The sequence below is a fragment of the Neolamprologus multifasciatus genome, chromosome 5 (genome assembly GCF_963576455.1).
Source record: "Neolamprologus multifasciatus chromosome 5, fNeoMul1.2, whole genome shotgun sequence".
NCBI lineage: Eukaryota > Metazoa > Chordata > Actinopteri > Cichliformes > Cichlidae > Neolamprologus > Neolamprologus multifasciatus.
Genome location: NC_140443.1, coordinates 22,202,024 through 22,214,162, shown reverse-complemented (window position 1 = coordinate 22,214,162; position 12,139 = coordinate 22,202,024). Strand labels below are relative to the sequence as shown.

Below are 12,139 nucleotides of genomic sequence, written 5' to 3'. Positions count from 1 at the left end.
GCATGTTGAAATCCTTGAACAGATTTTGTTTTCTGGCTTAAAACACAAAAACCCCAAACCAATTTTAAAAAATAAACCTTTATTTTTTTGAATACATCAAGCTACTATAACTCAGCGTATAAACCAATGTACTCCGAAAAAATGTCCAGCCCATTTAATAATTAAAAAAAAAAAAAAAAAAAAAATCAGGATTGAAATTGTTTTGGTAAGTTAAAAATAAAATGCACACAGGGCAAGTCCTACAGAATGAACTGAAACTTTTGTTGCCTCAAAATGAGGTGGTTTTGTGAACTTTATCACATTAATTATGACAAGTTTACACTCTTTACAGCATTTTTATAATGAAATTAAATCCCATTAAGGCACTCGGAGTTTGGTTTGATAACTCCTTATAGTCTAAAACACAAGCAGTGTCAGTCAGCTGCACACTTTAAAAACAAAACACCCAGTATAAACTACTGATTACTACAGTGTACAGCCTGTTTTGTAAATTCCCTGTTAACATCTGAATTTATCTTAAATTGCTCATCTCTTTTAACCATATTTAAGGAAATCTAAGTACAAGTTGAAAAATCCATCCCAATACCCTTCTGTCATTTGTAACTGAAAGATATTCATTGTCAAGCCACAAGCTGCATTACAGATCAGAACCTAACCGCTAATAAACATTAGTCTACACACCAATTCATCAACATTACAAACACCGAATAACATGTAGTCAACGCTAACAACATAAAATACACTACCATGTGGACAAACGAAAACTGAATTTGCATACACAAAACATACATGTTAAAATCATTAAAAAAAAAAAAAAAAGGTTTGAGATCCACAGCTACTTTCATCATTTTGATAGCACGTGTGATTCAAGCAATAAAAATGCTACTTTTGAAATCAAGCAGTGAAAACATTCAACATTGAGGGGAAAATTTCTGCTCCCTGTCCCTCAGGCCATTCATAATATTTTAGCAGTAAAGAGGGTTCACTGATGAAGACTTGACTCAGCATGACTGTTCCACTTCAACAATCTGAAACTATGAAGGAACCACAAACACCAAATTACTACAATGACCTAGTTAACTGGATTATTTACCTAATCCCAGTGTACACTGGTTTTGTGAAATAGAAACCAAAGTTAGCTGAAAACAAACAAACCCTTTTTAGTTGTACTTTACAAAGCAGATGCCAACATTACCAAGATCTGGTCAAACACTTTCCTGCCTACATCCACCAACCATTAGCACTGATAGAATAATTAGATATTTATAATTTATGAAAAAAGAAAGTTTTGTAAAGTCTAGTAAAAATGACATAAGCAGATCTGCTCCACTTATTCCAATGTTAGCGGTATTGATCCAATATTTGCGCCACAATGGAAAATTATTGCAAAACACAAAACCCAACAAGTATTATAAGTTCAAGACAAGATTCACTAGTCGTAGAACAAGTGTCTACAAACATTTCTACAAATATTGCTACTCTTACCTTTCAAAAGTTCAACCCACTCTAAAGCTGAACACGTCAAGTCCATGGATAACTGACAATAGATACTAGTTTTTCAGATTACTTGTTAATTACATGTTTAAAAAAAAGAGATACAAGGTCTCATATTTTCTAAACCACAGATGTAGATGCCACAAATTCAACAAATGTACAGGGACATCCTCATATCATATCGTGACACTACTTTCAGCAAAGTTCAGCATCTCTAAAGAGATGTGACGAACTCATGAAATGAAATATAGGCATCTGTCTTTATATATTACATATGTACATATATTCTTTTCTGTTTTCAGTTCATTTTTCTCCACCCTTTGGTTACTTTGGTGAACTTGGAGGGATATTCTGTTCTTTGCCACTGCGTCTGGCTGCCCGCTGTGGTGAAAATCGTTTCCCAGTGTTCAGGCCCTTCTGATGTTCCCGAATCTTCTGCCCTGGCTCTCGGACTCTGGCTTGGCCACTTCCCCCTCTGAAGGAGCGCAGTGGTTGCCGAGGAGGCCGTTTATCTCCACGTTTCTCTGCAGTTTGTCGGCCATTGGGACGAGGCTCCTCCACCCTGTTTACCTTGAGCTCTTGCAGGGGTTGGCTGTCTGAAGAGGTGGGAGTGGAGGGAGAGGGCATCTGTGCTGGCAGCGGTTCTTTGGCCAGCTTCTGGCACACCTCTGCATAACTGAGCTTTTTTAGACCCTGGTGAAAGAACAGGGAACCACAGTTTAAAAAAATTAAAACAAAAAACCCAAGATGACAAAACACGCTGAGTTTGGGGAGTTGTAAGCTGATGTTACAAGACAATATAATGTAATAATCAGCACAAAAGAAGTCCTTACCGGTTCTGATGTTGGGGATGTGGGAGGCGATGAAGAGGTTTCGGTAGAAAGAGCCTGGCTGCAGGTGGAGGGAGCATGTTCTGACGGTGATTGTGTGTGAGCTTGTGCGGACGAGGAGACATTTTCCTTTGTTACAGGAGCTTCAGTTTTATCCTCTTCCTTTACTACAAGAGAATCACTAAATGTATACAAAAAAAGTAAGGGATAAGTGAACTGTTGAAGACTTAATACCTTTGTTATTCACTGATGTATTAGCCTGAAGCAAAGGTTACCTTGAGACTGGTGGAGTGGTTGTTTGTGTGGACACAACAGCAGGTTTAGGTGGAATTACAGGATCAGGTTTGTTTACAGGACCTTCTGCGATGTTTGTGGGAACATCTTTGCTGACAGACTGTAATGACAATTAAATTTATGCATTATATTTTACCTTGTTTTGTAAAGAGTCTTAAGGATAGAAAGCAGCAGGAGAGGCAACATATTCACCTTGTTTGTCACCTTCAGGCCACGCACAATATCAGAAAGGCGCATCTCAGGGACACTTTCCTCCTGCATACTGACCACAGATCCTGGCAGAGGTGGAAAATTGGAGGCTGCCAGGTCAAACTTTGGATGCGATGCCTTGGCCTCCGGTACAGGGACGGGCTTCTACATTGAATGAAGAAATAAAATTCAATATATTAAAAAGCAGCACACCAAGACACAGTCCCGGCAGTCAACTTCTTAAATAAAGAGCACGAAAAGAGGAAACCAACTGACCGTTGCCTGCTCATCTTCCCTTTTTCTCCTTGTGCTTCTACTGGGGCCTCTTCTATAAAAAACAAACAAACAAAAAAAACAAACAAAACAACAACAACATACCATTAGACTGCCACATCAGATTGGAAATCGTTTTAGTGTTAACAGGGGTAAGTGTAGGATAATACTAACTCACCTGCCCCGTCCAGACCCGCTCACATCTTTAAGGTTGAAGGAGGCCAGAGAGATCAGCTGTTGTGTTTGCAGGACCTGTGGACCAGACACACCATCCAACTGGTTCCTTGGAGCAAAAGAAGAGTGCACATCTCCAGGCCTGGGATGACCTTTTAAATGATTTCTAGGTGCACACAAAAATAATTACAAGTTTTACTACAGAAATCAAGCGCTACCACAAAAGCACAGTTTGACAGGATTGTACACGTTTTATTAACAAAGAGTGAACATAAGAGCAATGCAAGAAAGCTCACCTTTATTGGTTTGCAAATGACAATAACAGAGGAAACTGAAAGTACTCTCTTTTTTTTCCGTTTTTTTTTTTTTTTTTTTTTAAAGAAAAAAAGTTTCAGTCCTGAAGCAAAATAATGGACTCCGGAAGGACTGGTACCAAACTGCGTTCCAGTTAAGTTAATGCTAGCATTACCATCCGCAGAAAGTATTTTACCAAGTTCAAAGTCCTTAATTACTTAAATTAAAGCTTACAACAAACACTGCCAGCACCTGATGATAACTTCAAGTCTGCATTGATCTAATAAACTAAAAGTTTGTATCATAACTGTACATACCGGTTCCTGGTCATAGCAGCATGTGTGTTGATGGAGCTTGAGTTAGCTTTGTAGTTCCCGGAACTGCTGTAACCATTCATATATCCACTGTTGGGGAAAGGCGCCTGCATATCACCAAACAGAAAAAAAATCATTACAAATGTAACTAAAAAAAAACCAAAAACGAACAAACAAACAAAAAAAAACCCTCTGATACTCTAATATTAACTTTGAGTTTACAGAGGTTATAAATATTAGTTACAATGGAGACTGCCATTAATTTGAACAGCATTAAAAACATTAAAATAAATAACATAGCAGTTTTAAGGGACATTCTGAATAGTATATTAAGGTTCTCACCAGCGGTGTTTCGAAATAAGGCATGTTTGATGGCTGAGGATTCCAGGAGGGAGACACAATAGGATAAACAGGGTATTGCTGCTGAGGGCTGTACATCGACTGCATGTACACTGGAGCACTTGAGTCATACGGGGCCTGCAGTGGAGCATGTCGACTGTACACACCTGAATCCTGGACACTACAGAAGCCATTCTTGCCAAAGAATGTATTAATGGCCTTAATGCGGGCCTGCAGAGAAAATGAGAGAATCAATATCGATACAACATTTCCACAGGACCCATATAGCTCTACTGTCCTTAGTCCCCTCAGATCTCATAATCTCACGGTCATTAGGCCATAAAAACCGCACCGACTAGGAGGAAAGAAAGGTGTTGAGGAGGGGGAGGAGGGGAAGGAGTATAAAAAAAAATAAGGGAGAGAGGAACAGCATAGAAACAGACAGATTTTAAGAAAGCTAGTGAAAGTTTCCACCCAGCCAGCCACAGTGCATATGGGTCCTTCCAAGCGCGATACTGATCATCACTGGGGCTTAAACAGGACCATCAACAAATCACTGTGTCATTTGCTCCATCAGATAAAACAGCAGGGCACACGATGTCATAACAAAGTCCAGCAAAAATATCACTGATAGAAAATCTTTTTTTAAAAGCCCTAAAAATAAATAAATAAATAAAAATCCCCATTCTTGCTTATCAAGTGGAACACAAAGTGTAGCAGGCTCCATACATCTATAAACCTATAACAAGCAGTGACTGAGGTAGAAATAAAAACATGGGTTACTCACCATGATTGGTTTCCCTTGGAACATTTTAACTTCCTCTCTTAGGTATCTGTAAGCCTGAGGGCAAGAAAAGAAAACAGTAAAGAAAATGTGGTAGAAATGCTCCTTTAATGCAGAACCTTAGTGAAACATGAAAAGATCAGAAAGTACTGCATCTGCTAGGTAGTGAGATTTAGCAATTTTAAGTTAAATATGCCAGGTAATAATAGAATATTCAACTGGTTGTATACACCTAAAATTGTACAACCAGTTTAAAAATAAGTAAAAGTAGCTTGTGGTAATTCATAAGGGGACGTACCTGTAGTGCATCCATGTCTGACTGAAAAGTTATGTACCAGTTGCTGTTGTGCGCAAACTCAACACTTAACAGTTTCGGGCAGTGTTCGCTCTTAAAAAGAGCCTCTACTTCCTGTGAGAGGAACACAACATGAAACATTTTGACCTAAAACAGACCATTCCATCACTCTCCACAAGTCAGCATGCAAAGTCTGACCGAAAAGAAAAAGAGCTATCACTCAGCTACAGCATACACACTACCACACAAAATTTTAATCATCTAAAGCTGACTTGACAATAGTTATCACAATTTATGCAAGCACAATCAGTTTGCAGCCCTCGTTTGTAGATTTTACTATTCAGTCAGACAGTCTGGGGTTACAGAGCAATATTTTATTAGCATGTAGGAGTCATCTTTACCTCAACTGGGGTCGTCTCCGGCACTTCTCTTAGAATAATGATGCAGCGACTGTGGTTTGGTCGAACCTTCTTCCCAGTTTCATCAACTTGCACCATGGGGGAGGCTTATTAAAAAAAAATAATTTAAAAATAATTTTCCTAAATCTTAACAGTGCAGCTGAAGACAACTGACATATCCCATTTATGTAATAGCTATGAAAGACTTTTGCTCCACTGTAGCCAATTTAAAGTTGGTAGACACTGTGAATAAACTTATTTATGTGGTAAATTAACCACACACTAAGAGTAAAACAAAAGTAATGTAATGAAGTGTAATGAAACAAATTCTTTCAAGTATGTAATGCATTACTTTTTAAAAAGTAACAATGGGCACTTTAAGTAGTAAACTAGGTAATTGCATTTACCTAATAAATAAAAAGTCTTACATTAAATCTTCTATATTTGATAAAGCTGGAGCAGGTAGCAGTTTAAGAACTATTAGAGTTCAAAACTCTTAAAAGTATCAGCTTGTCTATGTGACACAAAGACAAACAGAAGCACTTGTACCTCGCAGTACATCCAGAATGAGGTCCATGTCAGTGGTAAGAGCTTTAATGTTCTCCATACAAGCAAGTGTCCAAATGGGAACAAACTGATCACCATCCATCTGGGATATCAAGTAGAGGTCCTTTGAAAGATTCTCTCTGCAATACCCAAAACATTGGTCTCTCTGAGTTACAGCTTTTTCTTTGCAGTAATAGTAAAACACAAACATCAACCTTTTAACAACCAAAATGATGATGGTGGTGGGGTTGATGTTAAATAATTTACATTAGTGTAGGAAAGCCATTTATTAAGCACTTTTGTGTTAGACATTGTCCAATTTAACACGTCACTATAAAATAATTTTTAAAAGAAGTTTTGTTCAATAAGCAGAGAGTTTGCAAATACTAAGACATTTCAGAACATTAAATCACTACCAGCCTGAATCATTGTTTGTGCAGCTGAATCAAGATGAAAACCACAGTTAAGCCAAATTAGAAACTTCAGACACCAATGACTCAATATAAGAATATACTCCAATTAAAAGTTAAATGGCTTCTTACAGTTATGAAACAAAGTAAATTCAGTAGTTACTGCTGTCCCATTAAGGCAACAATACATTATACACAACTCACCTAGAAAAGAAGAACTCGAGACGTTCCTTTAAAGACTGTCTCAAACTCTCTTCGGACATCGCCTGCACCTCAGATGCATTATCTATGGTGGATTCACACTGTGGGTCAAAGCCTAAAAACCCCTGGTCAGACGGACTGATGTCATTCACAGGGGTATACTCAGCAGTCCTGTCCACGTTTTCACTGTAGTATCCTTTACCTCCTGAAGAGGGAACATCTGAGTAATCTAAGAGAAAACAGCCAAGTGATAAGTGTCACATTCAATAAAGCAGTACACAACAGGACTGAGTGCACCTTTGTGCAATCTCACTAAAAATGTTTCATTATTTCAAATATTACAAGTGCAAGGCTTCATCCTATGGAGATAGATTTTTTGAGGACTACACTGAAACCATAACGGGCTATAAACTATAACCCTGCGGCCCCTTAACATCGAAATGAGAGATAAGCAAAAAAATCCAAGAGATTTCCAATTAGTTCAACTACATGTAGGGCTGGGCGATATGACCCAAAATTCATATCTCGATATTTTTTACCTGGACGGCGATATAAGATATATATCTCAATATTTTTTAAGCCATTTTAAGCCATAAAGTAAGAACAAAAAGAGAGTTCTTAGTCAAAGCTGTGTCCCAGATGTCACACAGGCACTTTTATTAACATAGAGCATAGATGTACATAAAATTTACTCAAAAATAAATTATGAGCATTTATTAAATAATAATGTTGCATAAATAAAAGAAAACAATGTTGTTTTTGTGCATAACAAAAAGCTCACAATTGTGCAGTCAAAATGTAAACTAAAAGACGCAGAGCATAGTAACAAAGACAGATTTCACAGCTGCTCTGTTCCCAACTTCTATTGTGTGACTGACAGCATTGAGTTTGAAATCCTCTTCGTAACCACGTCTCTTAACAGGTGCCATTTATGGTCCTTATACACAGTAGGGTAATATTACGTTGAAGCACAGTACGTATCACTCCGCGAGGCTCCTCGGTCGCCGTAATGCTCTGACAATCCATCAACCGGTGCAGCACCGTAGCTTACCAAAGTCGTACTAAAACATTTTTTGACAGATTGCTGAGCGCTGTGTACCACATAAAATTGGTTCGCGGCCATCAAGCACAACCAGAATTCATACATAAGGCGCGCTGTCAACTTCTGAGAAAATGAAAGGATTTTAGGCTGTGCAGCGCCTCTGGGCTGCATGGCGTTAGCGTGGTTAGCTAGCTAACAAGTTGACGGCGTCCAGCCCCACGCACGGGGCGATGCGCAGTAACTCGTTAACGGAGATTTGCCGTGTCCATCTTGTCGCTTCCTGCAGGTGAAGCGATGGGGGAGGAGGGGGATTTATGTTCAGTGAAGGAGGGGCGAGGCCGAGTAATGTTGCGTAAAGACAAAAGTGGACGAAAGAGAGGCAAACTTGCGGCTCCACAAGTATAGTTATAACGTAACATAGACTATATTGATATAAAGGATATTGTCACATCTTATATGTCGTATAAAAATATATCGATATTTTTTAAAAACTCGATATATCGCCCAGCTCTAACTACATGCATGTAAAATGACATGTGAATACGTGAACTCCAAATTGTGGATCAACTGCCAGTGAAATTCAAACATCTGATTATAAGACTTTAGCAGAAAAGGCTACAGAAAAATGGGTGATGACAATCGGTACAGTAATCAATACGTATAAATGAGTCAAAGCATCAGCGACACAATATCTGTCTTCTTAAAATGACAGAGTACCACTTGCACAATCTAAGTGATGAAATTAGATGGGCCAGTGTTTCAGACTTGCCAAAGGGCTTATTAAAGGAAATGACTGTTTCTCTGTCTGCTTGAGAAGTGTCAAGGACAATACAGAACTCAACCTTCATGTGTCTTCCAGGGGGATGGGGAATAAAAACAAAGCAAAACTTCATTGGCCTTCAACACAAAACTGCAAGACCAAACTTTGCTAAACAATATGAACCTGATAAATACAGGAGCACACTAACAGAAAACCCTCAATCTCATTCATGAAAACCCACCAACTTTTGTTGCACTCAGGTCCTACTGTTTGGTCAGCATTTTCAGTTTAGTGAACACTTTTAATTCATTCAATCCTCACTGTGCAACATTTATGTCATAACTGTTGATACTATAATACACAAAACAAGGTTTGTCATGTTTGCATTTACTGCATACTCCCATGGACAAGAGAAGCAACCTCAACCATTTCCTCATACCATGTCTATCTATAATTTTACTACACATGTCTATACTTGCCACACATTAACTCCCTATTTTTTAACACTGTACCAGAGCATGTGAGAACATTTGGTTTTAGTGTAGTACCATATAAGAGGAACTAACTTTTTCTTCCCTACAAACATACCTTCGGTCATTTCAGCAGGAGGAGGGCAGGTATTGAGCCATGGAGCATTGTCCATCTCCTCAGGACTCTCACTCTGTTGGGCAGGGATCTCCTGCCACACTTTGGCATTGGGGTTCAGGCCCGCTCCCTTTGTGGTAACCTGCATGATCATAAAAAGAGACAGAATAAACAGCTTTTTCCTTCAAAAATTACACTTTAACATAATTGCATACAGTTGGTAGGTCAGCAACTAATTTCTGAGAAACATGCATCAATCATAAGAAAGTGGTATTCAAATATGTCACTCAAAGTGGAGTGAAAGTAAGACTGGAAGAATTGTAGCAAGAGTAAATGGAATTTTTTTTTTTTTTTTAAATGAGAGATTCTGTACAGCCTTGTATAGTGTGAAAACATGTATATTACTGAATAAAGAGATTACTTTAGTGTTGTACTTACTGCACTGTGGTCTTAATTCATATTTTTGATTTGATATTTTTTAATATATGTACTGGAGTTACTGGAGTCTCATGTGTCAAAAAAAAACATTTGTGTGCTATATGTCAAGTCAACCAACAAGACAGGTCAGTCAAGATCCTAAATAGACATTCAAAGCTAATTTAACATTATACATCAGAGCCAATCCAATGGATGAACTCTGTTCATTAGCGATCCTTTAATCCAGCTTTGCAAATGTGTCGACTCTTCACACACATTCACCGGAGCCCTGAAGTAGTACTACTAAAGCTTTGACACGCATACGCACGTAAGCGCCAGCTGAATTTTCATTGGCTTGCTTATCACCATTGTTCCGCCTCTCAGTCGCTCACATGCACTCATACATGGCGCAGACCCGCCTCAAGGCAGCATGACTCGAATAAGGCAGTTTGACCTGTCATCCATTGTAAAATCTCGAGTGTGCAATATTTAGAGTAGCTACACACTACTAGAATCTTATTTTCAATCCAATCTGCTATCCAACACTATTACAAAAGCAGCAGGTCTGGGTTTACAGTGAAACACTAGAAGTACTTTGAGGGTCGAGAAGAGCACATGGCACCGACGTGCCCGAGCGCTTTCAAACACGAAGTGATATTCACTGTGTTCATTTAAAGTTCGCTTAAATAAGTCTCCCTCTGGGTAAAATGGGTGTCATCGATCATCATTACCCCTGCTGTACGTGTTCTTATATTTTCACAATGAACGTCGCATAGGGCTATGACCTTTGTCACGGGCTATTCAGCTACAGTGGTGCTAACGTTTAACACAAATCACGTGCCATATTTACTACACGTGTAATCCAACTTTAAAACGCACACCGAGTGTAACTCGTAAAGCAGCAACACCAAGTCAACGAGTTCGTAAATACGTGTTTGCCGAATCGGGTCTTTGGTTGGTGTCCTACTGTAACGTTGCCATATGTAACAAGTGACACCACCATGTTTCGCTAACTCGCTCTCGTCTTACCCGCACACGACACCGGCTACACTTCGTACTGCTAAACTAAGCTAATGTGTTTGACAGGTTAAAATAATGCAAGAGAGGTGCTTGTGTGGAATGAGAAACGTAAAGACAAAGTGTAGTGTGATCAAAGAAAAAGCACACAAGTATCTGAGAAACTTCACACAGCACGCGTGTGTGAAACGAGAGAAAGGAAGCAAACAGGTTGCTGCTCGTTAGCTAGCAATAAGGCCTCGTCAAAACTCACCATGCTGATTTGATCTTCTCCGTAGGTCCTCGTCAGTCGCGGGGAACCGATAGTTCAATTGTCGTGCGAAGTTTGCTATTAAATATCGTAAGTCGAAGTTGCTGATCTTGGTGTCTACGTTTAATTAACGTCTCTTCCAACAACTGCGGCAGTACGGTTAAACGACAGCTCGCGCTCCAGTTCCAAAGGCACGTCCGCGCGCACGACAACTTTGAGATCTGTTATCTTTAAGACACCGAAAACTTTTTTCGCTATATTTTTTTCAACTAGCACTATCCATTTTACTCATGAATTTCTTCCATTCGATTCCTCATCCCGCAGAGAAACTTCGCTACGCTCCTCCAGCATGTGACAGTTACGTCCTCTATCTTCAACCGACCGTCCCGACAGGCTGCACTCCGCCTCCACGGCAACAGCAGCGCAGCATAGCAACCATCGGTGACCTCAGGAAACCGAGTACTGCCAAACAGCCTTGAATTAGCTTTGAAAAGACGCAGTCCAATACGTTTGAGTTGTCGCAGTAGGAAAAGTAAAAGCAAGGAGAGGTTTTAAAATGTGAACTGTGACAGCATGCAGTTCGGATAAAACTGGGTCACCGGGCGAAGTTCACCTAAACAGTAATTGGTGGGTGGGACTTGACCCGGTGCCGCTCCAGCACGACAATACTGATGAAATCATGTCGATTGAATCAGCGCAGCTCTCATAAAACCCGCACATGTGATTTCACTTTTGGCTGATTAAATCTGCAAATTGAATCAGAGAACTGTGGAGGAGTGACAAAATTAGAAAACTGCTATTAATTACAAAGTGAAATAATTAATCAATATAAATAAGTTATCGATTCATTTAACTTAACATTTAATAAGCTAGTTCCAATTTTATTTAATGATGTCACATTACTATTTTTTTAGGGCAATTGTGGCTTTCTACAGTGACCTTGCAATTTAAGTATGGCCCTGCCCACCTTCAGCCTGAAGGGGTCAAAGTCTCATGATCACTTTGTGAAGCTAAGCACATGGCCGTCGGGAGAAGCTGTAGTTTACTCTGAAACAGTCAAAATGTCCTGTAGAGGTCACTGTTTTTGAGATTTACCTCAGTCAAACTTATTACAGGGAGTTCGTTTACCACAGTCTTTCAAAAGCAACACAATTTACACAACACTATGTGATTAGTGGATTGCTGATTACCCAACCTGTGCAATAAGTCAAAATCCCTGCTAACACCTGAAAC

General features: G+C 39.2%; 1 protein-coding gene across 3 annotated transcripts; it reads right to left on the bottom strand.

The window, feature by feature from the left end:
• Positions 1 to 62: 62 nt before the first annotated feature.
• larp4ab (La ribonucleoprotein 4Ab) lies at positions 63 to 11,602 on the bottom strand. 3 transcript variants are annotated; one of them, XM_085158918.1, is made up of 15 exons: positions 10,910 to 11,602; positions 9,226 to 9,364; positions 6,839 to 7,064; positions 6,228 to 6,364; positions 5,682 to 5,785; positions 5,284 to 5,394; positions 4,989 to 5,042; positions 4,205 to 4,432; positions 3,866 to 3,969; positions 3,259 to 3,420; positions 3,084 to 3,135; positions 2,811 to 2,972; positions 2,600 to 2,718; positions 2,328 to 2,505; positions 63 to 2,187 (listed from the first exon to the last, which is right to left on the bottom strand). In XM_085158918.1, exons 1-15 carry the CDS (start codon positions 10,910 to 10,912, stop codon positions 1,819 to 1,821), a joined length of 2,148 nt encoding a protein of 715 aa, XP_085015044.1. In that variant the 5' UTR covers positions 10,913 to 11,602; the 3' UTR covers positions 63 to 1,818. The 3 variants fall into 3 exon arrangements, with proteins under 3 accessions (XP_085015044.1, XP_085015043.1, XP_085015045.1); XM_085158917.1 differs by lacking the exon at positions 10,910 to 11,602 and having other exon boundaries at positions 9,226 to 9,370; XM_085158919.1 differs by lacking the exon at positions 10,910 to 11,602 and having other exon boundaries at positions 2,811 to 2,969; positions 9,226 to 9,370.
• Between the last annotated feature and the right edge of the window lie 537 nt (positions 11,603 to 12,139).

What these genes read in the sequence shown, in the direction of transcription:
- larp4ab (XM_085158917.1), bottom strand. Translation starts at nt 9,370, where the DNA reads ATGCAGGTTACCACAAAGGGAGCGGGCCTGAACCCCAATGCCAAAGTG. An exon ending in CTTATTTCGAAACACCGCTG is followed by an intron (nt 3,970 to 4,204) that starts GTGAGAACCTTA and finishes GGTGATATGCAG; the next exon opens with GCGCCTTTCCCCAACAGTGG. An exon ending in CATCCCCAACATCAGAACCG is followed by an intron (nt 2,188 to 2,327) that starts GTAAGGACTTCT and finishes TTCTTTCACCAG; the next exon opens with GGTCTAAAAAAGCTCAGTTA.